Genomic DNA, 27,671 nt, shown 5'->3' with positions numbered 1-27,671 from the left:
TGATTCCCCTACAATTGTATAACTTAACTAACACCTTATGTGTGGCTGGGATAATGAAATTGCCTAAAAGCCAGCCTATTGCACTCCAAAGGATTAACTATGGACTTGTGGAGACAATGGATGACCCCACTTTGTTTATGAGTGGATTGTATGATGCATGGGGGACTCCCCTTATCTCTTGACAAGTTTTCTCCCACTTGACAATGATCCTCTGTAATCAGGATATTGTTAAGGCTGGACCACTCAAAGGTCGTCTTATTGGTTTCATCCCTTAGTCATATTTAGAGGCCACCTCCGTTGAGGTGCAATTGCAAATAGATGCTTTAGCGAAACCTAGAACAGCCGCCCTCATAAAAGAGCCTCAAAGCTCACTATGGGACAGTCCCTGACTGTAATGATGTCACATCAGGTCCAGATTTGTCTTAGAAGCCAAAGGCCACCAATGGATGATGGAGGCCGACTTATTAAATACTGGGCTACACTAACAGATATGCCAGAAATAATACTTAAAACTTGTCAAACTTTAAACCTAGTTACCTGTATGCCTGAACCTGACCACTGTACTTCTTTCTCTATAGAGCAAACATGTTCAGAGGTTATTGATCTTGCTTACTCTATTGGTCCAGATTTAAGATGCCCCTGTTAAAAATATGAATGACAGTTGGTTTTCTGATAACAGTAGTTTTCATAGAAAAAATAAGATAAGCTAGGTATGCCATAGTGCTCACTAGCACTTTGCAATTGCCAAAGCCTAAGAATTAACATTTATACTGACTCCAAATATGCCTTCCTGGTACTACATGCCTATGTAGCTATTTGGAAGGAAAGGGGATGCTATCAAGCCATAACTCCCCAATCAAATATGGGCCTAAGTTACAAAACCCTCCTTATCGCTATACTAAGGATGGCATATATCAAATCTGGGATACATATCTGTGGCTTACACCCACAATTGGACGGCTCAGTCAGAAGGCAATTTTATGCTGGGAACAAAGAAATCATACGAGTGATACTTGGGCAAAGAACGCATGATATCTGGGATGGCTCACTAGAAATGTGTTCCCAAGTAATAGTACTCCAGGCTACTGACTGGTTTGCTACTGACTGGGCAAGGCGACCTGGCATTAGATGGCCAGCTCCAAATGGAACCCACTGGATATGTGGAACCAACCTGTGGCCCTGGCTTCCTCCAGGGTGGATAGGTCGCTGTACTTTAGGATTTGCCTGGATTCATGGGCGCATTACTAAAACCATTACAACCCCAGCTAATCTCCCCAACTTGAAACAAAGATGGACACGATCTGTTTTTAAATGGTATGATCACTTAGCATCCATTTTTCTTCCATCTGCGGGACTAGAGGATGTCATGTGGCATGTAGAAGCCCTTAATAAATATACTACAAAGGCACTCAATGACTCACTAAACAGCATCTCCCTACTAAATACCGAAGTTTCACAAATACACAAGGCAGTCCTACAGAATAGGATGGCCTTAGATGTCCTGACAGCAGCACAGGGTGGAACATGCACAATTATCAAAGCAGAATGTTGTGTGTTCATTCCACACTACCACAAAACTCACAGAACTAAGATATGAATACGCAGATTAAGGCCCTACAAGATCCTTCTCTCTCAGTGAATGGTTAAGTTCCTGGTTTGAAGGAGGACTATGACCAACAATTAGGAATCTCCTTCTTGGGCTTCTCATTCTTATCGCCTTATTAATCTTAATATGTTGCTTTGTTCAGTGTTTCTCTACTTGGTGCCGAGACTCCATTGCTGCAATGACTTCACCACGGCAGATGATCCTTACCACGCACAACGTCACTTCTTCACTGTCAGCGGTGGATTCAGCTGCCTCCGCCTTTCGTAATTCCCCTATACATTCCTCCACTGATCAATGTTGACCCGAGTAGGTAGGGACAGCTCTATGCCCCTATTCAGTAGGAAGAAGTTACAGAAGATGAGACCTTCCACCTTCAACCACCTTAAAGATTTAAGGGTCAAAATTGTTCAGGGGGGAATGATGAGGGAGCAGGAGGCTGGCTGAGGATGGAGCAGGGGCTGGTGCCTTGCACCCCCTCTCCACCCACTCCCCTTGGTAATATGTGTGACATTCCACAGGCACCCCTGACTGCCCTAAAAGAAGAACAAATAGTTAACTTGCAGAGATCACAGTCCTGCAAGGCAGGAGTCTCTCTTGGTTTACAAATGTCCTTGAGATTTACAACAAAGAAGTTGCCTTATCAATAGCCCAATTTCCAAAGATACATAACTCAGTTCCTCAAGCCCTAACGTCACCCTCCCCTCCATAAAAAACCGAAGGAGACGGAGGTAGAAGGAAAAGTAAATAAAGTTAAATTTCTTTTAAAACCTAAATCTCACTAACAAGGACGTTTGATAGCAGGAATGTAACATTCCACCAGGAGACTCCCAATTGTCTTTATGTTAGTGCCTCATTAGAGGGAAAGTGGCCTTGGCTTGATAGTAACCAGGACTTCAATATCCTGACAGTCTTCTTTACCCCAATAGCCCTTCTGAACAACCCTTTGTCCTCACCTACCCAACTCCTGTGTATATAACCAGCCACTCCTCACAACTCGGGGCAGCCACATCTCTGCCTGCCCACGGGTCCTGTCCCTGTGCTCTAATAAACCACCTTTTTGCACCAGAGACGTCTTAAGAATTCTTTCTTTAGCCGTCGGCTCCGAACCTCACCCCACCGAACCTCACCTAGGTTCAAGAACTTCATCAGAAGTGCTGCAAGTGGTTAATTGAGATGAAAAATGGTTAAAAAAATTAGCAATTCGGGGATGGGGGACAAGATGGCGGGGGAGTAGGAGGAGGCGCCTTTTTAGCCGGTACCCCAAAGTGAGCTGATTACCTACCAAAGAACTCCATTCGCCCATGAAATCAGCCTGAGATCAGAATTATACACGTCTGGATCTCTACAGGGGCAGAAGACGCCAGTGGGCAGATAAAGCAAAATGGGAATGGCAGCAGACTGTGATCGTTAGATAAACAAAAGGGGGAGGGAGCCACCAGAGGCGACTGGTTGGAAAGTAATACCCCAATACAAGCAAGAGTGCCCTGCGTCTGGGGACCAGCATTAACTTGAGACTGGTTGAATGCACTCCAAAAGAGCAAAGGATCACGGTGGGGCGGGGAGAGGATTGTGGGAATCGGGGAGGCTAGGGACAGGGGCTTAAGTCCCTGGTCCCAGGACAACCTCCCCGGTGCTGAGGCAGAGAGAGTGCAGCGGAGAAGCCAGGTCTTGGTCCCTAAGCCGCCAGTGCGCCCGAGAATGCGTGGGTTCTAGCTCCTGTGAGGGGATGGGAGCCATGCAGGTTGGCAGAACGCGCGAGCCCTGCTACAAAGCCTGAGATACGCGCGCACGCCCCTCATGCTCCCCTGAGAGAGTTACAAAGGCCCGGCCGGCGCTCTTTGACCCGCGCCATTGTTTCAAAGCCTAAGCCGCGAGCCCCAAACTCTCCCCTGACAGAGGTGCGCAACCTGGTGAGAAAGCCCAGCTTGGTGCTCTCGGACCTGTGCCCCATTCTCAGTGCCTGAGACGCGCGCATGACCCATAGCCACCTCTGAAAGAGGTGCGCGCAAGCCGGGCACTCTTAGACCCAGCAAGACCAGGCACTCCCAGCCCGGGCCAGCGGCAAAATCTCAGTGTGCGATCCCTGCTTGGAACCTCTCTGGCGGTCGGGAGCTCCCAGACAGCCGCCACTGCCTTGGCTTTGGGTACAAGCAAAAGATCCTGCACCCCCAGGGTCTGCAACTTGGATCCTGCAGCGGCCAAGGGGGAACTTATTTAGGCTCTGCACCCAGACTGAGGCTTCTCTCTGAGAGGGAGATCAGGGTGCAGTTTGTTTTCCTCTAAAACTACAAAAACCATTAAAGGCAGTCAAGGTGAGAGAAAAAAAAGTGAACAAGCATAAAAACCGCCAGAGAACAAAAGCCTGAAAAACACCAGTTTCCTCAGAGCCCACCCCCTTGAGGGGGGTGGGAGGACTTAACTCAGGAAACATCATTGACTGACAACCCACGTGGCAGGCCCCTCCCCCAGAAAACAAACCAAGAAAGAAAAAAAAAAAGAGAGAGAAAAAAAAAAGACTACAAGAGAACCACCACTACTTCATAGGAAAACTTGTATTGTTGACTCATTCCCCCTATTCTGGAACTTTTTTTTTTTTTTTTTACACATAGGTAATTTTTTTTAACCTATTTACCATCACAACGAGCTAGGTGTACAGTACATCAAATTCCATAATACCCTTCTAACCTGAACTTTTTAATGTATACACCTATGTTTTTCTTTTGCATTTTTAGTTTTTGAATTCCTTTTTTTAAAATTTTAGTTTAGTCTAGTTTATTCCTTTTTATTTTTATCCTCTAATATTCATATAGAGTTAAACTTCAAAGTAATCCCATTTCCCCAATCAATACTACCCCTATAGGGAAACCAATTTTTAATCCCCTTTATCTTAGGAAATTTGAGTCCTTTAACAAAGATATCAAGATACATCCAGGAAGAATCAAAACAACCTTCCTCACACACACTGAGAATTTATAAGAACTCTCTCATCTTCTTCTTCCACCAGTGTTTCTGTGTTTTTGTGTTTGTACTGATAGCATATAAATCTTACACTTGGGATTCTTTTGGACGAGGTTCTTCCTTTATTTGCATATTTTTTTTCTCTTGTCATATACTTGTATCAGTCTTTTTGTGTCTTTTTGTTTGTCTACTTCATAAATCTTAACTTGGGGCCCATCTGGGCTGAACCTTCTCTTTCATCTTCCCTTTCTTTCCTGTCTTTCTCTTTTTTGTTTTCTTTTCTTTTTCTTTTTCTTTTTCTTTTCTTTTGTCTCTCATTTGGATGGGGAATCCTGATTGCTCAGAAGTGTTCCAGGGTGCACCTTGACTGCACCACGGTTGATACATCCAGCTACATCAGTTCAGTCATCTCCCACCAAAATGACTAGGAGGAGGAATGCCCAACAGAAGAAAAATACAGAGGATGGACCTTCTGCAACAGAGCTAACGGCTATCAACATAGACAATATGTAGGAAAGAGAATTTAGGCTGACAATTATCCAGGCAATAGCTAGGTTGGAGAAAGCCATGGATGACCAAATGGAATTGACTAGGGCCTAACTGAAAGCGACCAGACAGGATGTTCACAATGTTAGAGAGGAGCGTAAAGCTACCAGGGAAGAGGTTCACAATGCTCTCAATGAGTTCCATTCTAATCTAAACTCTCTCAAAGCTAGGGTAACTGAGACAGAAGATAGAATTAGTGTTCTGGAAGACAGATAGAGAGAAAGGATCAGGAGGAAGCCTAGAACAAACAGCTTAGAAACCACGAAAACAGAATCAGGGAAACAAAAGATGCCATGAAGCATTCCAACGTCAGAATTATTGGAATCCTGGAAGGGGAGGAGAAAGAAAGAAGTCTAGAAGTTATAGTGGAACAAGTTCTTCATGAAAAATTTCCAAATCTCATGAATGGAACCAGCGTTCATGTTCTAGAGGCCGAAAGGTTTCCCCCCAAGATTACAGATTATTGAAAGTCCTCAAGACACCTAATATAAGAATAAAGAATTATAATTGTAGGCAGAACCTCTTGAAAGCAGCTAGGACAAAGAAGATCCTTACATACAGAGGAAACCCTATCAGAATAACGTCCGACCTGTCCACAGAGACCTGGCAAGCCAGAAAGGGCTGGCAAGATATATTCAGAGCACTGAGTGAGAAGAACATGCAGCCAAGAATACTTTATCCAGCAAGACTGACATTCAAAATGGATGGAGAGAAAAAGGGTTTCCAGGACCGGCAAGGTTTAAAAGACTATGCAACCACCAAGCCGATACTGCAGGAAATATTAAGGGGTCTTCTTTAAAGGAAGAAAAAGCCCAAGAATAGCATTGAACAGAAATATACAGACAATCTACAGAAAGAAAGACTTCAAAGGTGACTCAATGTCAATAAAAACGTATCTATCAATAATCACCCACAATGTGAAAGGCCTAAATGTGCCCATAAAATGGCACAGGGTTGCAGACTGGATAAAACGACAGGACCCATCCATATGTTGCCTACAAGAGACCCATTTTGAACCTAAAGATACACCCAGACTGAAAGTGAAGGTATGGAGAAGCATCTTTCATGCCAATGGGTCTCAAAAGAAGGCTGGGGTAGTGATTCTCATATCAGGTAAGTTAGATTTTAAACTAAAGACTAAACTAAGGACATAATCCTTAAAGGGACTATCCACCAAGATGATATAACAATTGTAAATATCTATGCCCCCAATATGGGAGCAGCCAATTACATAAGAAAACTGTTAATCAAGATAAAGAGTCATATTGATATGAATACACTAATCGTAGGGAGATCTTAACATGCCTCTCTCAGAAATAGATCATTGAAGCAGAAAATCAATAAAGAAATAAGAGCATTGAATGACACATTGGACCAGATGGACCTCACAGATATATACAGAACATTCCACCCTAAAACAACAGAATACTCATTCTTCTCAAGTGCACACGGAACCTTCTCCAGAATAGACCACATACTGGGTCACAAATCAGGACTCAACCGATACCAAAAGACTGAGATTATTCCCTGCATATTCTCAGATCACAATGCTTTGAAACTGGAGCTCACTCACAAGGAAAAGTTCCGAAGGAACTCAAACACCTAGAAGCTAAAGACCACCTTGCTTAAGAATGCTTGGATCAACCAGGAGATCAAAGAAGAACTGAAACAATTCATGGAAACCAATGAGAATGAAGACACTTCTGTCCAAAACCTATGGGATATAGCAAAGGCGGTCCTAAGGGGGAAATACATAGCCATCCATGCCTCCCTCAAAAAAATTGAAAAATCCAGAATACACCAGCTGTCTCTACACCTTAAAGAACTGGAGAATCAACAACAAATCAAACCAACTCCACACATAAGAAGGGAAATCATCAAGATTAGAGCTGAGATCAATGAGGTAGAAACCAGAGATACAGCAGAACGTATCAATGAAACTAGAAGCTGGTTTTTTAAAAGAATCAATAAGATCGATAAACCATTGGCCACACTAATCCAAAAGAAAACAGAGAAAGCCCAAATTCTTAAAATTATGAATGAAAAGGGAGAGATCACAACGAACACCAAGGAAGTAGAAACAATCATCAGAAGTTATTATCAACAGTTATATGCCAATAAGCTTAGCAACCTAGATGAAATGGATGCATTCCTGGAAAACTATAAACTACTAAATTGAACCAGGAAGAAATCGACAACCTGAAGAGACCGATATCTAATAAAGAGATTGAAGCAGTGATCAAAAACCTCGCAAAAAACAAGAGCCCAGGACCTGACGGATTCTCTGGGGAATTCTACCAAACTTTCAAAGAAGAAATAACACATATTCTCCTGAAGCTCTTTCAAAAAACTGAAGCAGAAGGAAAACTTCCAGACTCTTTCTATGAAGCCAGCATTACCCTGATCCCCAAACCAGGCAAAGACCCTACCGAAAAGGAGAATTTCAGACCAATATCACTGATGAATATGGATGCTAAGATTCTCAACAAGATCATAGCCAACAGGATCCAACAGCACATTAAAAAGATTATCCACCATGATCAGGTGGGATTCATCCCTGGGCTACAAGGATGGTTCAACATTCGCAAATCAATCAATATGATAGAACAAATTAATATGTGAAGAGAGAAGAACCACATGGTCCTCTCGTTGATACAGAAAAAGCATTTGACAAAATCCAGCATCCGTTCCTGATTAAAACGCTTCAAAGTATAGGGATAGAGGGAACATTCCTGAACCTCATCAAATCTATCTATGAAAGACCCACAGCAAATATCATCCTCAATGGGAAAAAGCTTGCAGCCTTCCCGTTGAGATCAGGAACACGACAAGGATGCCCACTTTCACCACTCTTGTTCTACATAGTATAAGAAGTCCTAGCAACAGCAATCAAACAACAAAGAGAAATAAAAGGTATTCAAATTGGCAATGAAGAAGTCAAACTCTCTCTCCTCTCAGATGACATGATTCTTTATATGGAAAACCCAAAAGACTCCACCCCCAAACTACTAGAACTCATACAGCAATTCAGCAACGTGGCAGGATACAAAGTCAATGTGCAGAAATCAGTGGCTTTCTTATACACTAACAATGAAAATACAGAAAGGGAAATTAGAGAATCGATTCCATTTACTATAGCACCAAGAACCATAAGATACCTGGGAATAAACCTAACAAAAGAGGTAAAGGATCTGTACTTGAGGAACTACAGAACACTCATGAAAGAAATTGAAGAAGACACAAAAAGATGGAAGACCATTCCATGCTCTTCGATCATGGAAGAATAAACATGGTTAAAATGTCTATACTACCTAGAGCAATCCATACTTTTAATGCCATTCCGATCAAAATTCCACCGGTATTCTTCAAAGAGATGGACTAAATAATCCAAAAATTTGTATGGAATTAGAAGAGACCCCGAATCGCTAAGGAAATGTTGAAAAACAAAAATAAAACTGGGGGCATCACATTACCTGATATCAAGCTTTTTTACAAAGCTGTGATCTCCGAGACAGCATGGTACTGGCATAAAAACAGACACATAGACCAGTGAACAGAGTAGAGAGCCCAGATATGGACCCTCAACTCTATGGGCAATTAATCTTCGACAAAACAGGAAAAAAAATACAGTGGAAAAAAGACAGTCTCTTCAATAAATGGCACTGGGAAAACTGGACAGCTATATGTAGAAGAATGAAACTCGACCATTCTCTTACACCGTACACAAAGATCAACTCAAAATGGATAAAAGACCTCAATGTGAGACAGGAATCCATCAAAATCCTAGAGGAGAACATAGGCAGTAATCTCTTCGATATCAGCCATAGCAACTTCTTTCAAGATATGTCTTCAAAGGCAAAGGAAACTAAAGCGAAAATAAACTTTTGGGACTTCATCAAAATCAAAAGCTTCTGCACAGCAAAGGAAACAGTCAACAAAACAAAGAGGCAACCCACGGAATGGGAGAAGATATTTGCAAATGACAGTACAGACAAAAGGTTGATATCCAGGATCTATAATGAACTCCTCAAACTCAACACACACGAAACAGGGAAACATATCAAAAAATGGGCAGAAGATATGAACAGACACTTCTCCAATGAAGACATACAAATGGCTACCAGACACATGAAAAAATGTTCATCGTCACTAGCCATCAGGGAGATTCAAATTAAAACCACATTGAGATATCACCTTACACCAGTTAGAATGGCCAAAATTAACAAAACAGGAAACAACATATGTTGGAGAGGATGTGGAGAAAGGGGAACCCTCTTCCAATGTTGGTGGGAATGCAAGTTGGTGCAGCCTCTTTGGAAAACAGTGTGGAGATTCCTCAAGAAATTAAAAATAGAACTTCCCTATGACCCTGCCATTGCACGACTGGGTATTTACCCCAACGATACAGATGTAGTGAAAAGAAGGGCCATCTGTACCCCAATGTTTATAGCAGCAATGGCCACAGTCGCCAAACTATGGAAAGAACCAAGATGTCCTTCAACGGACAAATGGATAAGGAAGATGTGGTCCATATACATTATGGAGTATTATGCCTCCATCAGAAAGGACGAATACCCAACTTTTGTTGCAACGTGGACGGGACTGGAAGAGATTATGCTGAGTGAAATAAGTCAAGCAGAGAGAGTCAATTATCATATGGTCTCACTTATTTGTGGAGCATAACAAATAGCATGGAGGACAAGGGGTGTTAGAGAGGAGAAGGGAGTTGGGAGAAATTGGAAGGGTAGGAGAACCATGGGACACTATGGAGTCCGAAAATCAATCTGAGGGGTTTGAAGTGGCGGAGGGGTGGGAGGTTGGGGTACCGGGTGGTGGGTACTATGGAGGGCACGGATTGCATGGAGCTCTGGGCGTGGTGAAAAAATGAGTACTGTTTTTCTGAAAATAAATAAATTAATTTAAAAAAAAATTAGCAATTCTTGGGGCACCTGGCTGGCTCAGTCATAGAGCATGCAACTCGATCTTAGGGTTGTGAGTTTGAGACTCATATTAGGCACAGAGTTTACTTAAAACAAAAAACAAAAACAGAAATACAGAACTGCCTTAAAATATGTATTCTAAATGTCTTGAAAGGAAAAAAAATGCCTGGGTGGCTCAGTCAGATTAAGTGTCCGTCTTTGGCTCAGGTCATAATCCCAGGGTTCTAGGACAGAGTCCCACATTGGGCTCCCTGCTCAGTGGGGAGTCTGCTTCTCCCTCTCCCTCTGCTCCTTCTCCCTGCTTGTGCACTCTTTCTCTCTTCCTCTCTCAAATAAATAAATCTTTTAAAAAATAAAATAAAATTCTTAAAAATAGAGAAATCAGCAATTCTTTTTTTTTAAATTTTTTATTTTTTATAAACATATATTTTTATCCCCAGGGGTACAGGTCTGTGAATCGCCAGGTTTACACACTTCACAGCACTCACCAAAGCACTGAAATCAGCAATTCTTGTATACACAGTCATTAGCTGGTTAAACTATTTTAACCAATTTTGGTACAGAAATTTTTGCATAGAAATCAGACAATGTGTAGGACCAGTGAGCTTTAGCAGACTTGGTGGGAAAATGTCAGACTGGTAAGAGGAAGTTGGTTACTTTCTGCAATCTTTGATGAAGCCTGCAAGAAACAAAGAGGCTTCCCTACTTCCAACCCTCCCTTTTTCTTTAATCCATGTCCATTCCCCTGCCAATAATCTTTCCAATAGGTAAATTTGATCATGTCACTCACCCGCTCAAAATACACAATTCTTCATTGCCTAGAGGATAAAGCACAAGTAACCAGCACACCCTAAGAGATGCCCTCATCCGCTCTCTGCCTATCTTTCTGGTTTCATTTCTTGCCATTACTCTTTATGCTCTAGACTCTAGCCAAAGAGAACTACATGTAGGTACCCACACATGTCATGTTTCTTCTTGCTTCTCTATCACTGTCCATACTTTTTTCTTTTCCTCAATTGTTCTTCCTCTTCCCAATTCACACAACACAAGCCCAATACCCTACACCCTTAAAAATAGGCCCAAAAGTCACCCCCCTAGACATTACCAAATATTACAGAAATAATAAGGATTCTAAGGGAATGCTAGAAATGATTCTGTGCAAATAAACTGCACAATTTAAGATGAAATGGGCAATTCCTTGAAGGACACAAATTACTAAAACTGGCTCAAGAAGAAACAGAAAATCTGAATAGATCTCTAAACTGAGTCAGTAATCAAAAAACCACCTGCAAAAAAAAAGACCAGGCCCAAAGTACTTCACTGATGAATTTTACTAAACATTAAAAGAATACCAATTTTTCACAAACTCTTCAACAGAACACTTAGGAACACTTTACAACTCACTCTGTGAGACCAGTATTACTCTGATACCAAAACCAAAGACATCACAAAAAAAATTTTTTTTAAAAGAAAGAGGGCACGGATTGCATGGAGCACGGGGTGTGGTGCAAAAATAATGAATACTGTTATGCTGGAAATAAAAAAAAAAAAAAGAAAGAGATCTACAGACAAATAGATCTTATGAATATAGATATAAAAATCCTCAACAAGATACTAGTCCACATAATACGGCCAACACATGAAAAAAGAAATTACACACCATGATCATGTGAGATCTATCACAGGAATGCAATATGGTATAATACTGAAAAATCAATTAATGTAATATACCATATCAATGTAATAAAAGACAAAAATCACATAATCATCTCAACAGATACAGAATAAGCATCTGGTAAAAATCCAGTACCCCTTCATGAATAAAGCACTTGACATCAAGTAGGAATAGAAGGAGAACTTCTTCAGTGTGATAAAGAAGATCTACCAAAAAAATCCAAAGCTAACATCAGACTTAATGGTGAACAACTGATGCTTTCTCTCTAAGAACCTTTAACAAGAAAAAGATTTCTGTTCTTGCCATTATGCAACATAGACTGCAGGATTCAGCGAGGGTAGTTAGGCAACAGAAAGAAGGAAATCATCCAGATTGAAACGGAGAAGTAAAACTACCTCTATTTGCAGATGACAAGACCTTATATGGAGAAAATCCTAAAGAATCTACAAAAAAAACCTGTTAAAACTAAGTAAATACAGCGAGGTTGCAGGATACAAGATCAATAAACAAAAAACAATGGGATTTCTACACAATAGCACTGAACAATCCTAAAAGGAAATTAAGAAATAACAGCATAAAAAAGAATAAAAGACCTAGGAATAAATTTTAAAAAGAAGTACAAAACTTACACTCTGAAAATTATAAAACATTGTTGCACGAAGTTAAAGACTAAATAAATGAAAACAAATCCCTTGTTCATATTTGGAAGATTTAATACTGTTAAAATGGCAATAATCCCCACGCGGATATACAAATTCAGTGCAATCATCCCTATTGTAAAAACTGACAAGCTAATCCTAAAATTGATATGGAAACTCAACGAGCCTAGAAGTGCTAAAACAACACTGAAAAAGAGTAACAGAACTGAAAGGCTCACACTTCCTGATTTTAAAATGTACTTCGACAGGGTTCCACTGACATATAAGGATAGACATATAATCAAAGGAACAGAACTGGGGGTCCAGAAACAAGCCTCCACATTTATGGCTAACTGATTTTCAAAAGGGTACCAAAACAATTCAATGGGGGGTGGGGTTGGAAATGCTGCTGAGATAATGCATTAGGGCTGAGACATGGAAAGAATGAAGATGGACTATTATATCACATATAAAAATTAACTCAAAAGAGATAAAAGAACTAAACACAAGACTGAAATTATAAAACTCTTAGAAGAAAACACATATACAAATCTCCATGACCTTGAATTAGGCAATAGTTTCTTAGATACAGGACAGCAAACCACAAGCAACAAAAGGAAAGATAAATTGAAATTCATCAAAATTAGTAACTTTTGTGCTTCAAAGGATATCACCGAGAAAGTGAAAAAACACAGAATGGGAGAAAATACTTGAAAGTCCCATATCTAATAAGGTGTTTGTATCTAAAATACATAAAATCCTACAACTCAAGAATAAAAAGACAACCCAATTAAAATATAGGTAAGAATCTGAAAAGATATTTCAGCCAATAAACACATGAAAAGTTGCACAACATCTTTAGTCATCAGGGAAATGCAAATGAAAACCACAATGAGTTATCTCTTTAGATCCATTAGGATGGCTATAATCAGAAAGATCATAAATTACTAAAGACTCTAAATGCTGGGGAAGATTTGGAGAAACTCTGTGGTGCCTGGGTAGCTCTGTAAGTTAAGTATCTGCCTTCAGCTCAGGTCATGATCCTGGAGTCTGAGGATGGAGCCCTGCATAATGCTCCCTGCTCAGGAGGGAGTCTGCTTCTCCCTCTGACCCTCCCACTTCTTGTGCTCTCGCTTTCTCTCTCTCAAGTAAAATCTTAAAAAAAAAAGGATCTGGAGAAACTGGAACATTTACATACTACCAGTGAGAGTGTAAAATGGCGCAGTAACTTTGGAACAGTCTGTCAGCTCCTCATATGATTAAACGTAGTTACCTTATGACCCAGTGTTTTATATTGATAGATGTTTCTATGATCTGTCTTGCATAACCAACCACCTAGACTGCATGTATGCAGGCAGGCTACAGAATCTTGTTTGTGAGACTCAGGTTATGTGAATAACCTTGGAAGCCTCATTATTTAAAATATATTATCTGGCCTCCGGGTCAGAACTAGCCCTTCTGGATGCCAAGAATTATAAATCTAGCCTCACATCCCCTCCTCCTACAGGCGGGGCTAGCTTCCCAAGTATGTAACCTGGGAGGGGAGGCAAACACGAACAGCCCTGGCTTCTTGAAAATACAAAAACATGGTAACATAGAAACGTAGTTCACTCCAAACCGCACATAAAGGTACAAATGTTTTAACTTCAGACCCCATCATATCTGCCCTTTAAGTATGGCCCTTATGGGGATGATCAGTTGGAAGTCTCACCTTCAGTCTCCCTTCAGGGAGGATGCTCCACCCAAGCCTCTCAATCAGGACTCCAGCCAGGCTGTCTCCACCAGGCTTCCCCCAGCTAATGAGGTTAGAGGTTGTGTACCTGACTTAATGTAGCTTTATCTTATTTCTCACTTACTGCTTACTACTGCTCTCATTTGTGTGTAGATTCCTTTCCTCTTCTGCTTCTATTAAATTTCTATAAGAATAATAAGAAAGTTTTCTTTCCTTTAGAAACCAAAACACAGGTAGTGCATCTTTTTACAGATCACCCAGCTAGTCCAATCCTTGGTATATATCCAAAAGAAATGAAAACATACATCCACACAAAAACTTGCACACAGCACCTTTATATAGCTCAAAGGTGGAAACAAAATTTTTATAAGTCTATCAACTGATGAATCAATAAAATGTGATATACATACACACAAGATAATATTATTCGGCATTAAAAGGAATAAAGTATTAATGCACACCACTACATGGATGAACCTTGAGAACATTATGCTAAGTAAAAGCAGTTACAAAAGACCATATACTGTATGATTCCATTTATATAAAATGTCCATAGAATAGACAAATCTAGAGAGATAGAAAGCAGATTAATGGTTGCCTAAGGCTGGGGTGGAGGGGCATCTGGCTGAAATGAATGTGACTGCTATATGGTATAATGCTTTTTTGGGGGGTGATGAACCGTTCTAACATTAATTGTGGTGATGGTCACACAATTCTGCGTATTACTAACAACCACTGCATTGTAATCTTTAAATGACTGAATTAAAGATATGTGAATTGTATCTCAATAAAACTGAGCCTCCCTCTCTGTAAATCTTTCCCAAGCTACCCACTCCTGACCCACCCTCCTAGTCCTACTATCCTAAGCTTCTATGGGCTCCCACACTTGTGCACAATTTTATTACATAGCATTTGTCATGCTGTATTGTAATTATTAGTGTAAGTGTCTACCACTCCAACTTGAATGTTTGAAGGCTGGGGTTAAGCTTTATATATAGGAAGGACTCAATATGACCTGAATTTCTTTTCAATTCTATTCCAATCCCTTATATAAACATAAACAAATCTTTTATAACTGAAACAGTGTGCGCAAGACATCTGAGAATCTGCTTTTCCACCAAATAGTTTATCAATGCATGGAAATTTAGAGTGCAGAATTGTTATATTTGAGAGTGTCGTAATGTAACTCCATGTCAAACACCATGGTTTGCTTAGTACTTTATCTTGGGGCATTAGTGTGTGCCCAACTTTTAACCATTATAAATACTTTGCTGGTACTATCCTTAGACATGTTACTCATTTTCCTCTTTCTGAACCATTTCCTTAAGCCTTTCCTTAACCTTTCATCCTCAAATGAAAATCAGGTCAAAGGGGATAAATCCTTGGGTATCTGTTTGCTGAAGTCCCAACAATATTGCAGTTGAAGCCTAACTTATTTGTTAAAATTGATTCAAATTTCTCTTTCCTCACAGAGCTAAACTAAATAAGCAATTCCATTTTCTTCTCTCTTTTTTTTTTTTTTTTGTTTAACTCAGACCCATCAAAAATTTATTTTGGCTTACAGAATGAGTTATATGGATCCATGGTGAGTGTTTTTCATAAAATTCACCAATTTACTCATAAAACACTTTTAAACTCTTAAAAAAGATGGATTATTGAGTAAATAGTATTACAACTACTAAAAGCCACTTGGGTTAAAAAACAAAGAAACAAACTGGATTCATATGTCATTCTATATATCAAGATAAATTTTAGAGGTAGTAAAGCTTAAACATAAAAATGAAACAATGAAAATATCTGAAAAAAATACAAGTGATTTTTTTAAAAGAAAAATAATTTTACTGGGGTGCCTGGGTGGCTCAGTCAGGTAAGTGCCTGACTTTTGATTTTGGCTGAGGTCATGATTTCAGGGTCACAGGATTGAGACCCACAACAGGCTCTGTGCCCAATATGGAGTCCACTTCAGATTCTTCCTCTCTTTCTGACCTTCCCCTTTCCTACTTGCACACTCTCAATAAATAAAATATTAAAAATAAATAAATAAATAAAATAATTTTACTTAGAAGATCACAAAGACCAAAAACAAAAATACTGCTAAATTTAAAACTACATAAAAGATTTCCTAAGGATTAAAAATAACAGTTCATAAATAACTCTGAAAGGCAAACAAATGGGAAAAACATATGCAATACTTGGCAAAGGGTCAGCAGGTCTCATAAATAAATGAAATATGTAGAAGGGATATGAATAGAAGTGAAACATTTCACAATAAATGTGAAAAGATTTCAACCACACTGATAATCAAAGAAATGAAAAACAAAAAATAATATGTCTTCTACCTAAGGAGAGATGTAAAACACTGACCAAATCATAAGCACATAAAGGGAGATGGGCCCTCTTCTGCTCTTTTCATGGGAAGGTAAGTTGGTACATCATTGGTAGAAAGCAGTCTGGTAACATGTATCAGAATATAAAATCTACAGATTGTTTGGCCCACTATTGGCACATCTAAGATAGTAAAAGATACATTCGAATTAAGTGTAAAAATTTACAGTGTAAGCTACTGTGAACAATAAAATAATAAGGTTGCAACACAGCCAAAACAATCAGTATTTTCATATATGTAAACTACAGTCAATTAGGAAACATGAGAAAAGATTCCAATTCCAAAGAACCAATATAACCTGAAATATGCAGATCCAGAAGAGGACAATTTTAAAACAGGCCTGAAACATAAAAGCAGTGCTGAACAAACAGAAAGGCATGTAATGTTCCTGAATAGAAATTCAGTATCCTAAAGCTGTCAATGTAAATCATGATACATAGACAATGGGACAGTATGCAACTATTTAAGCTGACACTATAAATCTGTATTTCAGCGCAAGTGAGATAGTGCATTAATTGATTCCTCAATTTTTAATGTATATTTGTCCAAACAACAATCTTTCCTTTTTCTTCAAAATCTAGCACAAAGTTACCTCCTTTATGGCCTTTCCTAATCTCAGGAATGGTACTGGGTGTTTGGTCCTCTTTATTTCTATCTTAAAAGGTTCATCACACTCTTATACTAATTATTTTATTTTGCCTTATTTATTCTTTCTATGCTCATGTCCCAAACCATGGTAAGCTACTTAAGGGCAGAATCATTTCCACAGTTGCTATCACATGATAGATATTTTCATGTTTGTTGGAAGCACAAATGGCTACTAAATATTTTTAAATGTTCTTACTTTATTACTAGTGATAAAAGTCCACCAGAGAATAAAGATATTACAACTTTTAAAAAATTGTATCAGCAACAATTTAAAAGAATGGGATTACACAGTACCAACAAAGGCAGAGCAAAAAGAGTGTTATGTATCTCTCCATGAGGAGAGAGATCACCTGAGAAAGCAATTTGATAGTATGAGAAGAACCTTAAAACAATTCAAACATTTAGGCCTAGTAATTCTACTTCCAAAAAAATAATGAGAAATAAGGAAAGAGCTTAGCTACAGAGACAGATGATTATTACAGAAATTATCTAGAATGAGGAAATGGCTGAATTATGGCACAGATTAGGTAGCCAATTAAAAAGAAAACTCATACAGGAAAATATAGAAAGAATATAGAAAATATAGAAAAAATATAGAAAGAATATCAAAATTTTGATAGTACTTGTCTACAAAGACTGGGTTTAAGTTGTATTTTCTTCTAATATCCTATGCTTTCCAAAACAAGTATATTCTACTTTCATAATCAGAAAACAAAGGCCGATGAAATAAAGGAAAGAATGATGGGAAGACAGAATCCTTACCTAGGGAGGTCACATTTCCGTAATTCTCCAACATCACATCCCAGTACAAAGCCCTCTGAATCGGGCCCAGACACTCCCATTCCTCTGAAGTGAAGCATACTGACACCTCCTCAAACATCACCAACTCCTGAAATAACAGGTATGTATGAGATTATCCATGCCCAGGAGCTCCCCTACTGAAAAGTTCCTTTCACTTTTAGTAAAGGATACATTATGAGGCCATGAGGTGAGCAAGGGCTATCAGACAGACAAGGAAACCCCACACAGTCTACCTTCCAATCATATGGACTGTGATTTACAGATAGGAACTGACTGGGCCCCAAATACTACGATGACAGAGAACGCCTCAGCCACAGTTTGGTAGTGCAGAGAGGGCCTTAGGAAGGAAAGAGAATGCAAACCTACCTGGGGCTGGGCTGTTAGGAGCATGAGGGCCATTAATTGATTTCTTGGGTTCTCTTCCTGGGAAAGGGCAGAAGCTTCAGGTGCAGGGGAATCTGAGGAAGGAGCAAAAGCTGCATGTGAAATCACTGCTATTCCTGACTACTAATCCAAGTCCCGTTTCTTCTACAAACAAGGAATTCAGAAAGACCCACAACTCCCAGGACTAGACAATGATGGCTATAAAATAGCTTACAAACCTCTTCTGAGTGACCTCCATGTACAGGACTGGAATAATAAAAGAACAGCAATAAGAATGGATAAAAGGTCACAGGGACCCAGGAAAGGATAGGTGGGAGAATAACAGAAAGAACTTTGTACCATAAGGGTTTCATGTACAAGAAAGAAGAGGAGGCAACTAACTGCTAGTTGTGGAAGGACCCATAATAAAGATCCTGAGAAAGTCCAAAGCCAGGATCACTAAGTACCATGTTGAGGATCCTGGAGATTGAACATCACTGCGTCAGTAAAAGGATTTTGGCAAATTTCAGTTGCTATGTGGCTGCTAATGGGTGCATGAGGAACTGCTGTTCCTGGAGTGCTCGTCCCTTCCTGAAGAAGGTCCTGGTCCTGAACAAGAACTGGAACCTAGGAACAAGGAAAACAAAATAAGCTGACTCTTCTTGTACCTCCAGAAAACAGACTCACCTAACCACTACAGACCTCTTTCTGCCCACAATCAACTATGATATCAAAGATCCACCTCAAGTATCGAGCATCAAAACAGCAGTAAACCTTTGCCTTGAGAACAATGGAGCTAGCCCTCTAGCCCCACTCATGGCACCGGTGACCTCTCTCACTGAGACTGAACAGAATGGTGGAAACAGAAGCGAGATCTGGGTGTGGGCTAAGGAGGGAATGGGAAGTAATAAGTAATAACTAAAGTATGGGTTTTAGCTTCAGACCTGGTTTTACATCAGACTTGGCTGGGTTCAATACACTCTTCTACTTATTTACCCCTTTATTATCCCTTCCTGCTCCAACAGAAGAAACACCAAGAGTCTAAACACATGGTTTTGCTGCTAGCTAGATATATGACATAAGGAAATCCAGTGAATCCTTCTCTGCCTCCACCTTCCTATCTCTCAAATAAGGAGTGCCTTGGAATGAAATATATAGCTCTAAAATTCTTCATTTTTGTGATTAAAATAAAAGCCCCTCCTTGGTGCCACTCCCAAGTTTAAGTTACGTTTCAGACTTTTTATATACAAATGTTCCTAGTGGACTACAGACTGACAGAAAGAGATCTCACACACACTAGGAAATATATAAGATCCCAATTTAATGGTCAAGAATAATAAAATTTTTCCAAAAGTATCTCAACCCAATCCCTTGGCTCACAAAATCCCCATTAGGGGCACACAAGGGGAGGTCCTGCCAGATTTAGAAGGCTTCAAGAAAAAAGCTTCAAGAATGAAGCTTTCTAAATCATTCTTTTATACTCCAAGCTTATATCATCATTCTTAATAAACTTATACAAATGATACATATGCTTCTGTTTAGGGGAACACTTAGAAACACTATGTTCCTCAGGTTATTCAACTGAATTCTGCATTAGCAGGCATCACCCAGAGGGATAAAACGCAATCAATGCCTTTTTGCTAACTCTGAATTAGGCCCAAGATGCCAATCATAAATCCATTTCTCCACAGATATTCTATGATCTGAAATAGCTCATGAACCTATTGTAATAAGCATTAGGGTTGCTAATGAGCTATTAATTGTTTATGAAAATTACAGGATCACTCTCCAGCCCAGCTTGCCCTGCCTTAATTCTCTCTTTCCTTCCATCCCCAAATTTTCCCCTCCCCCTTTCTCACTTTTAGTGCTGGTCCATCGAGGTCCTTTTGTAGCTCCTCTACCAGGGCCACGGCCTCCTCACCACTCCCAGGGCGATGGATCTGCACCCAAGTCCGAATCTCCCCAGGCAGAATGCTCAGGAACTGCTCCAGGACCAGCAGCTCCAGGATCTGGGCCTTAGTACGGGCTTCTGGCCTCAGCCACCGACGACAGAGCTCCCGGAGCCGGCTCAGTGCCTCATGGGGTCCAGATGTCTCATGGTAACGTAACTGTCTAAAGTGCAGGTGGGATGTCTCCCAAACAGAGGAATTGCTTCCTTGGAAGCTGGTTCCCCATTTCCAGGTATCATCCTTCCCTTTAACAAGACCCTCTTGTCTCAGAGCACTGTGGGCCCAATTTTCTCTTGTCATTGTTGTCATTTAAGAAAGGCTCCTCTCCAGGCCCTCTCAATTCTTGCTTGACTTCTTCCTTAAAGCCTGGAGAACATCATCTAGAAGACCTCAAGAAATCATTGATAAAGTTAACCCAAAGCAATAAACAAAATTTCCAGACCCCAGTCAGTTTCCAGTGATGAAGAGAAGCTCCCTGCATGCAAGGTTCTAGGTTCTGGGCAGTGCCTCCTCTGACAGAAGCCCCTGTCCAAGGCTCTAAGGACACAGACACTGATGTTACCCAGACCACTGTTGCAACCAAAGTTATGAAATCCCTTTAGTCTTTATTCATAATGTCTCCTCCACCTAATTATAATAAATCTTTATCTAACTCTAACAATGGGCATCCTGCCTACTCCTGTGTGATCTTGAACAAGTTACTTCACTACTGAGTCTATTTCTTAACCTGAAGAATGGGGTAATAATAGGTCCTACTATATACAGCCTTGTGTAAAATTTTGGTATTTACATACATTTCAAGTATTGAACAGTATCTGCATATGGACTCAAATGTCAGTTATTATCTTTTTTTAAAAGATTTTATTTATTTATTTATTTTACAGAGAGAGAGAGAGAGATCACAAGTAGCCAGAGAGGCAGGCAGAGGGAGAGGGGAAAGCAGGCTCCCGCTGAGCAGAGAGCCCGATGCAGGACTCCATCCCAGGACCCTGAGCTCATGACCTGAACCCAAAAGCAGAGGCTTAACCCACTGAGCCACCCAGGTGCCCCAGTCATTATCTTTCTATAAATAGAACTCTTTCCTATGTTCCCTATAGTCAACAAGTAAGGTCTTAATTCCAATACACGTGAGACAAAATCCTAACCCCTTCTCAATTAACACAAAAAGCTAAACTAAGTTAGCTTTACTATACGTACTTTAAATTCTCTGAAAATTGTTCACTACATCAACAAAAATATTCAGATAAATTTTACTTTTACTATATGAAAGTTAAGCTTGTGGCTCTCTAAAAATCTTTTTTTGGAAATAACATTAATTTTCTTATTACAAACATAAAATTTGTAAAATCGGAAAAGACAAAACCAGAGAATAATCACTGCTATTATTTTGTACTACATTCTTCTGATCATCTGCACCAATTTGTATCACAAGACTGGAATCAACAGTACATCTCTGTAACCTGCTTTTCACATATATCTTGTAAACATATATTACATAATCCTCATCATTATTTTAAGAGCATAAGAGACCATTCATACTTAAGTATTCCCCTGTTGTTAGACATTTAAATTACTTAAAATTTCCTCCTATTATAAATTAGGCCACAATGACTATCCTTGCTAGTGAATTTTTGGTTATATCTCTGCTTATTTTTTCAGGAAAAATTCCCAGAAAAAAAAATTGCTGGGCTGAAAGGTACAAATAGTTTTAAGCTTTTGAGAGTATAACAGTTACATTACTGCCAATGACATATGAAAGCACACTCACTAACTTTATTTAACACTTAGACCCTTACAGAGCATGTTTATAACTAAGCAGAGGAGGCAGAAATGTAAACACAATTTCAATATAGTATGTAAATAAAATTAATAGGAGGTCATACCAGCACAGAAAGAATTCATGAAAGGTTATTTTGGATTGGACTTTAAAGAAAAATAAAAAGACCATTGGAGTATTAGGCAAGCCATTCCAGGAAGAACTGTATTTCCAAAATCATGGGAATAATAGCACATACAGCCCTATTAGAAATGTGCTTTATATGAAAGAAGGCAGGCAGGCAGGCAGGCAGGGAGGGAGGGTACAGAGATTACTTAGATGATTACTTAAAAATAAAACCCTTTAAAAAAAAAATGTATCTTAGAAGTCTTTCCTGTCAAACACAGCCCCTCCTGTCTTTTACTGATGCATGGTATCACTCTATACAGGTGTATCGTAATTTATTTACCCACTCCATTACAGATAGGCAGTTTTCAATTTTTTCTTATTAAAAACAATATTACCATTAAAAGCCTTGAGCATACATCAATTTACATGTGTGTAGGCATAAACGTGAAAAGTTCCTCAAAGAACTGCTGGATCAAAATTTATATGACCTTATAATTATTTTTTAGATTTTACTTATTCATTTGATGGAGAGAGAGAGTGCTCGCATATGCACACAAGCAGCAGGGGAGGAGAGAAGAGAGAGGAGAAAGCTTAGCAGGGAGCCTGACATGAGCTGGATCCCAGGACCCTGGGATCCTGACTTAAGCCAAGCACAGATACCCAACCAACTGAGCTACCCAGGTGCCCTGCAAGTTTATAATTGTGATATTGACTATTGTGTACACACTGTTTACACTGTAAGAAAACTAGTCCTTTGTTATGATGGGAGTGGAAATTTTTTTCCTTTTCTCATGTCTTTGCCATACACCTTATGTGACTTTGTTTATATTCGTTTTGCCATGCAACCAATCTTTCTTCAGGCTCTAGGTCATAGTTAGAAAGGCCTTTCCTACTCTAAGCATGAATGTAGTATTAACAGGGTCAAAAATCTATATGGGAGGAATGATGCGGGAGGGAGGGCTACATCTCAAGAAGGCCAGTAAAGTTTTACAATGGTCTAAACAAATGATTAAATTCTAAACTATGTAGCACTTGGATAAAATAACTGAGAAAAACTGAACAGATTCTGAGTAACTGATCTGAGGGTGATGGAAAGGAACTTTCAAAAAGGATTTCTATACCACGTTCACAGACAGAAAGATTCAATATTGCCAAAGTGCTAGTTCTTCCCTACTTTATCTTTAGTTCAGTGCAGCTCCAATTACAACCTCAGCTAAGTTATTTTGTGGATACCAACAAACTCATTCTGAAGTTTATAGTAGAGGCAAAAAACCCAGAACAGCCAACATGACATTGAAGAAGAACAAAGCTGAAGGACTGACACCACACATGAAGAGTTATGATAAAATTACAGTAATCAAGATAGCATGGTGTTGGTGAAAGAATAGATAAATTAATGATCAAAATACAGAGTCCAGAAATAGATCCACACAAGTAAAACTGTTATTTGATAAAGGAAGAAAGGCAAGAAAATACAGTGGAACAAAGTATTTTCAGCAAATGGTGCCAAGATAAATGGACATTCACATGCAAAAAAAAAAAAAAAAAAAAAAAAGAACCTCAATAAATCTTACACCCTTCACAAAAATTAACTGAGGATGGATCTCAATGTGAAATGCAAAACTATAAAATTCCTAGAAGACAACAGAGGAAAAAATTTAATGATCTTGGTTACGGTTATAACTTTTTGTGAAATGCAAAACCATAAAATTCCTAGAAGATAACAGAGGAAAAAAATTTAAATGATATTGGTTATGGCGATAACTTTTTAAAAAATATTTCATTTATTTATTTGACAGAGAGAGAGAACACAAGTAGGCAGAGAGCCAGGCAGAGAGAGAGGGGGGAAGCAGGCTCCCCGCAGAGCAGAGAGCCCAATTCGGGGCTTGATCCCAGAACCCTGAGAACATGACCTAAGCTGAAGGCAGAGGGTTAACCCATTAAGACATCCAGGTGCCCCTGGTGATAACTTTTTAGATACAACACAAAAGGTGTGATCCATGAAAAAAAACAGTAAGTTGGACTTTGATAAAATTTAAAAACTTCTGCTTTGTGAAAGACAAAGTCAAGAGAATAAGAAGATAAGCCACAGACTGAGAAAAATTTGCAAAAGACATACATATCTGATAAAGAACTGAACTCTTAAAACTCAACAGTAAGAAAACAACTCAATTTAAAAAATGGCCCAAAGACCTTAACAGACACCTCATCAAAGAAGATATACAGATTCTAAACAAAACATGAAGGTATGCTCTACATCATATGTCATCAGAGAAATGTAAGTTAAAACAATAAGATACCCACTACACACCTATTAAGATAGCCAAAATCCAGGGGCGCCTGGGTTGCTCAGTGGGTTAAGCCTCTGCCTTCAGCTCAGGTCATGATCTCGGAGTCCTGGGATCAAGCCCCACATCGGGCTCTCAGCACAGCAGGGAGCCTGCTTCCCCCTCTTTCTCTGCCTGCCTCTCTGACTACTTGCGATCTTTGTCTGTCAGATGAATAAATCTTTAAAAAATCTTTAAAAAAAAAAAGATAGCCAAAATCCAGAATACACAAGAACACATTCAGACAACACCAAATGCTGGTGAGGATGTGAAGCAAAAGGAACTTTCATTCATTACTGGTAGGAATGCGAAATGGTACAGCCAACTTTGGAAGACAGTTTGGCAGTTTCTTGCAAAGCTAAACATAATCTTTACCATACAATCTGCCAATTGTGGTCCTTGGTATTTATTAAAAAGAGTTAAAAACATATCCATACAAAAACCTGGACATAGATGTTTATAGCAACATTATGCATAACTGCCAAAATCTGGAAGCAACCAAAATGTCCTTCAGTAGGTAAATGGATAAACTGTAGTTCATCCCAACAATGGAACATTATTCAGCACTGAAAAGAAAAGAACTGTTAAGCCATGAAAAGATATGGAGGAATCGTAAAATGCCTATTACTAGGTGAAACAAGCCAATCTGAAAAAACCATATACTGTACAATTCCAACTACATGGCATTCTGGAAAAGGTAAAACGTTAGAGTCCATAAAAAGGTCAATAGTGGCGGAGGGCTGGGAGGAGAAACGGATGAACAGGCACAGCACAGAGGATTTCTAGGGCAATCCTAGTATTTCTAGGGCAATATAGTATTATCTGTACAATACTATAATGGTGGCTACATTACACGTGTCATTTTACATTTATCCAAACCCATGGAATGTATAACACCAAGAGTAAATCTTAATGTAATGACTATAGAATTTGGGTGATTATGACATGTCAATCAAGGTTCACTGATTTTAACAAATATATCAGTCCAGTAGGGGATGTTTTTAGTGAGGAAAGCTACGCATGAATGGGGGGTAGGAAGTATATGGAAAATCTGTGTTTTCTGCTCATTTTGGGGGTGAAACTAAAACTGCTCAAAAGAATAAAGTTTATTTTGAGATCAATAAATCTTGGGGGGAAAAAGATTTTCTACAGTGAATTATTAAAATTCTATTTACTCTAACTTCATAGATAAAAATAAATCCTAAAAAATACAGTTTGCTTCTTATGAAAGGCTTGTGAGCTGTAAGTTAGAAAGAACAAAAGAAGGCTCAGAGGAACTAAGCAGTTCAAGGCCACTGGACTGGTCGAGTTGTGGAAGCAGATTCTGAAATCATGGAACTGAATTCCGAAAGTCCAAAATACTTCCATCTAAAGACTTCCGAAAGCCCAACAACATTCATTCTAAAGCAACAGTTTCCAAACGCTGGTTCGTTATAAACACGTAATCTGGCAAACCATAAAACGAAAAACATAGTAACTATACACAATCACTGATACAGGTTGGCAATGACCTTTCTTGCAAGAATGGCATTTATTCTGAATTTACAGCGTCAGTACTTAGCGTTTAAATATACTCCCTTAAGTAATGCTGGTATGGGTGGTGGAAGTTTGCTTTTTAAATACCATTATAATACCAAATTAAAAGATGGAAATTATTCCATCCCTACCAAAGAAACAAGTCGTAGGAGGCCGCTTGCCACAGCTCTAGGAAGTCTCAAGCTGTTTCTATCAACCTCAAGAAAGACCGAGGAAAAGCAGAAAGGCCTGGCTACTACGGTCGCTGTCTTCATTATCGGACTCCAGCAGCACAGACACACACAGACTCAGGTATCTGTCCTCACTACCTTCCCCAGCCGGCATCTGCCCAAGTCGAGGCCAGGGCGTCCACTCCAACACCGAGCTAAGGAGGTACCATGCTGGGGGTCAGCGCCGGGGACCGGCCGGCGAGGACTGCGCAGCCCAACGGAGCTTCAGCCCCTACCCCGGACCGCCCTCCGCGCCCGCCCAGCCGACCGAGCCCACCCCGCTCACCGGGGGTTCTCGCTGCGCCTCCAGCGTTGGGTACCTTCGCCCGGGGGCCAGGACGCCGACAGATGACACGGAGACCCGGACACCACGGCGCCAAGGTCCAGAATAATGGCTGACCCGGGGGTACCGCTACTTCCGGTTGCTAACCAACCCCTTCCAGCCCTGGCTCTCTGGGAAGACACATCTCTATGATTCCTTGTTTTCGCCTGAATAGGCGAGAACGTCGGAGTTTCTGTGCCTTTGGATTGTCATTTCTCCCAACTGACTGGTGGGAGCTGTTGCATTCCAGACTGGAAGATGCGTACGTGCTTCAGGACGTTTGTTACCTCCTAAATGAATTGGACCTACTAGCTTAGCTTGAACCATCCGGAGTTCTGTATAGAAGGTCATGGCTCTTAAATAAACTATGCTTTGGAGAGGCCCAAAGGCAGTAGTCCTGAAATTGACCTAGTATCTCCTAGCCTTAGAAGTGGCTGGGAAGCTGAACAAAATTTAACTGAAGCCCTTCCCAGTCCAAGGGATTGTGCAGATACTTCTTGTCTGGGTCCTGGAAAATAATGGAAGAAGTTACTACACGGGCGAAAGGATTATTTCTTGAGATTAAATTATTTGAGTTAAATATTAAAAGCAGGTTTTGCTTGTTACCTGAAGAATATGCTATCTGTGTTCTATACCACAGTCACCTCGCCAACCTGCGATTTTTGTGCAGCTCTTGTGGAATGGTTCTATCCATCCTGACAGCCTTCCATTTGTAGTGTGCACTATGACAACTCAGTTTTTTTTTTCCTTCAGGACTTTCTCTAACCAGCCAGGTCTCAGGTTCTGCTTGGAAGGAGTGGTAGAATAGAAGCTCCAAAGCAACCCTAAAAGAATTAAAAAAAAAAAAAAATTGGTGCATAAATGCCCAAGCTTGCTGTGCTTTGACAAGAAAATTCTCAGCTATGTCCTACTTGGATCCTTAGTGATCACCAAGTGAGAGTGAACCTTATTTGCTCACAGCAGAATCACTTAATAATGCACACTTTATTGGCTTATCCTCTATTGCCTGTGTTATTCTGCCTGCTGCCTCTCTTCTGCTTTTTTGAGATCACTTACCAAATAACCTACCTATCCCTAAAGACTTGGGTCAGGCTCTGCTTTTGGATAAACTTAAACTTATAATCAACATTTTGTATTAAAATAAGAATGT

The 27,671-nt window shown here is 39.8% G+C and overlaps 1 protein-coding gene across 4 annotated transcripts in view; it reads right to left on the bottom strand.

The window, feature by feature from the left end:
• Positions 1-26,799, bottom strand: part of LOC116590851 (zinc finger protein 197) — a 38,340-nt gene extending 11,541 nt beyond the window's left edge. The window contains exons 1-5 of one of the 4 annotated variants that reach the window (XM_032343315.1): positions 26,486-26,794; positions 20,153-20,631; positions 18,761-18,920; positions 18,297-18,388; positions 17,892-18,018 (exon numbers count right to left, since the gene is read on the bottom strand). In XM_032343315.1, coding sequence (XP_032199206.1) covers positions 17,892-18,018; positions 18,297-18,388; positions 18,761-18,920; positions 20,153-20,551 — 778 coding nt within the window. In that variant the 5' untranslated portion in view covers positions 20,552-20,631; positions 26,486-26,794. Of the gene's footprint in view, positions 1-17,891; positions 18,019-18,296; positions 18,389-18,760; positions 18,921-20,152; positions 20,632-26,485 lie in introns of all 4 variants that reach the window. The other 3 variants (XM_032343235.1, XM_032343403.1, XM_032343490.1) reach the window with 3 other exon arrangements.
• Between the last annotated feature and the right edge of the window lie 872 nt (positions 26,800-27,671).

The sequence above is a fragment of the Mustela erminea genome, chromosome 1 (assembly GCF_009829155.1).
Source record: "Mustela erminea isolate mMusErm1 chromosome 1, mMusErm1.Pri, whole genome shotgun sequence".
Lineage (NCBI taxonomy): Eukaryota > Metazoa > Chordata > Mammalia > Carnivora > Mustelidae > Mustela > Mustela erminea.
The sequence above is the reverse complement of the archived record's forward strand: the minus strand, read 5'-3'. Positions and strand labels throughout refer to the sequence as shown.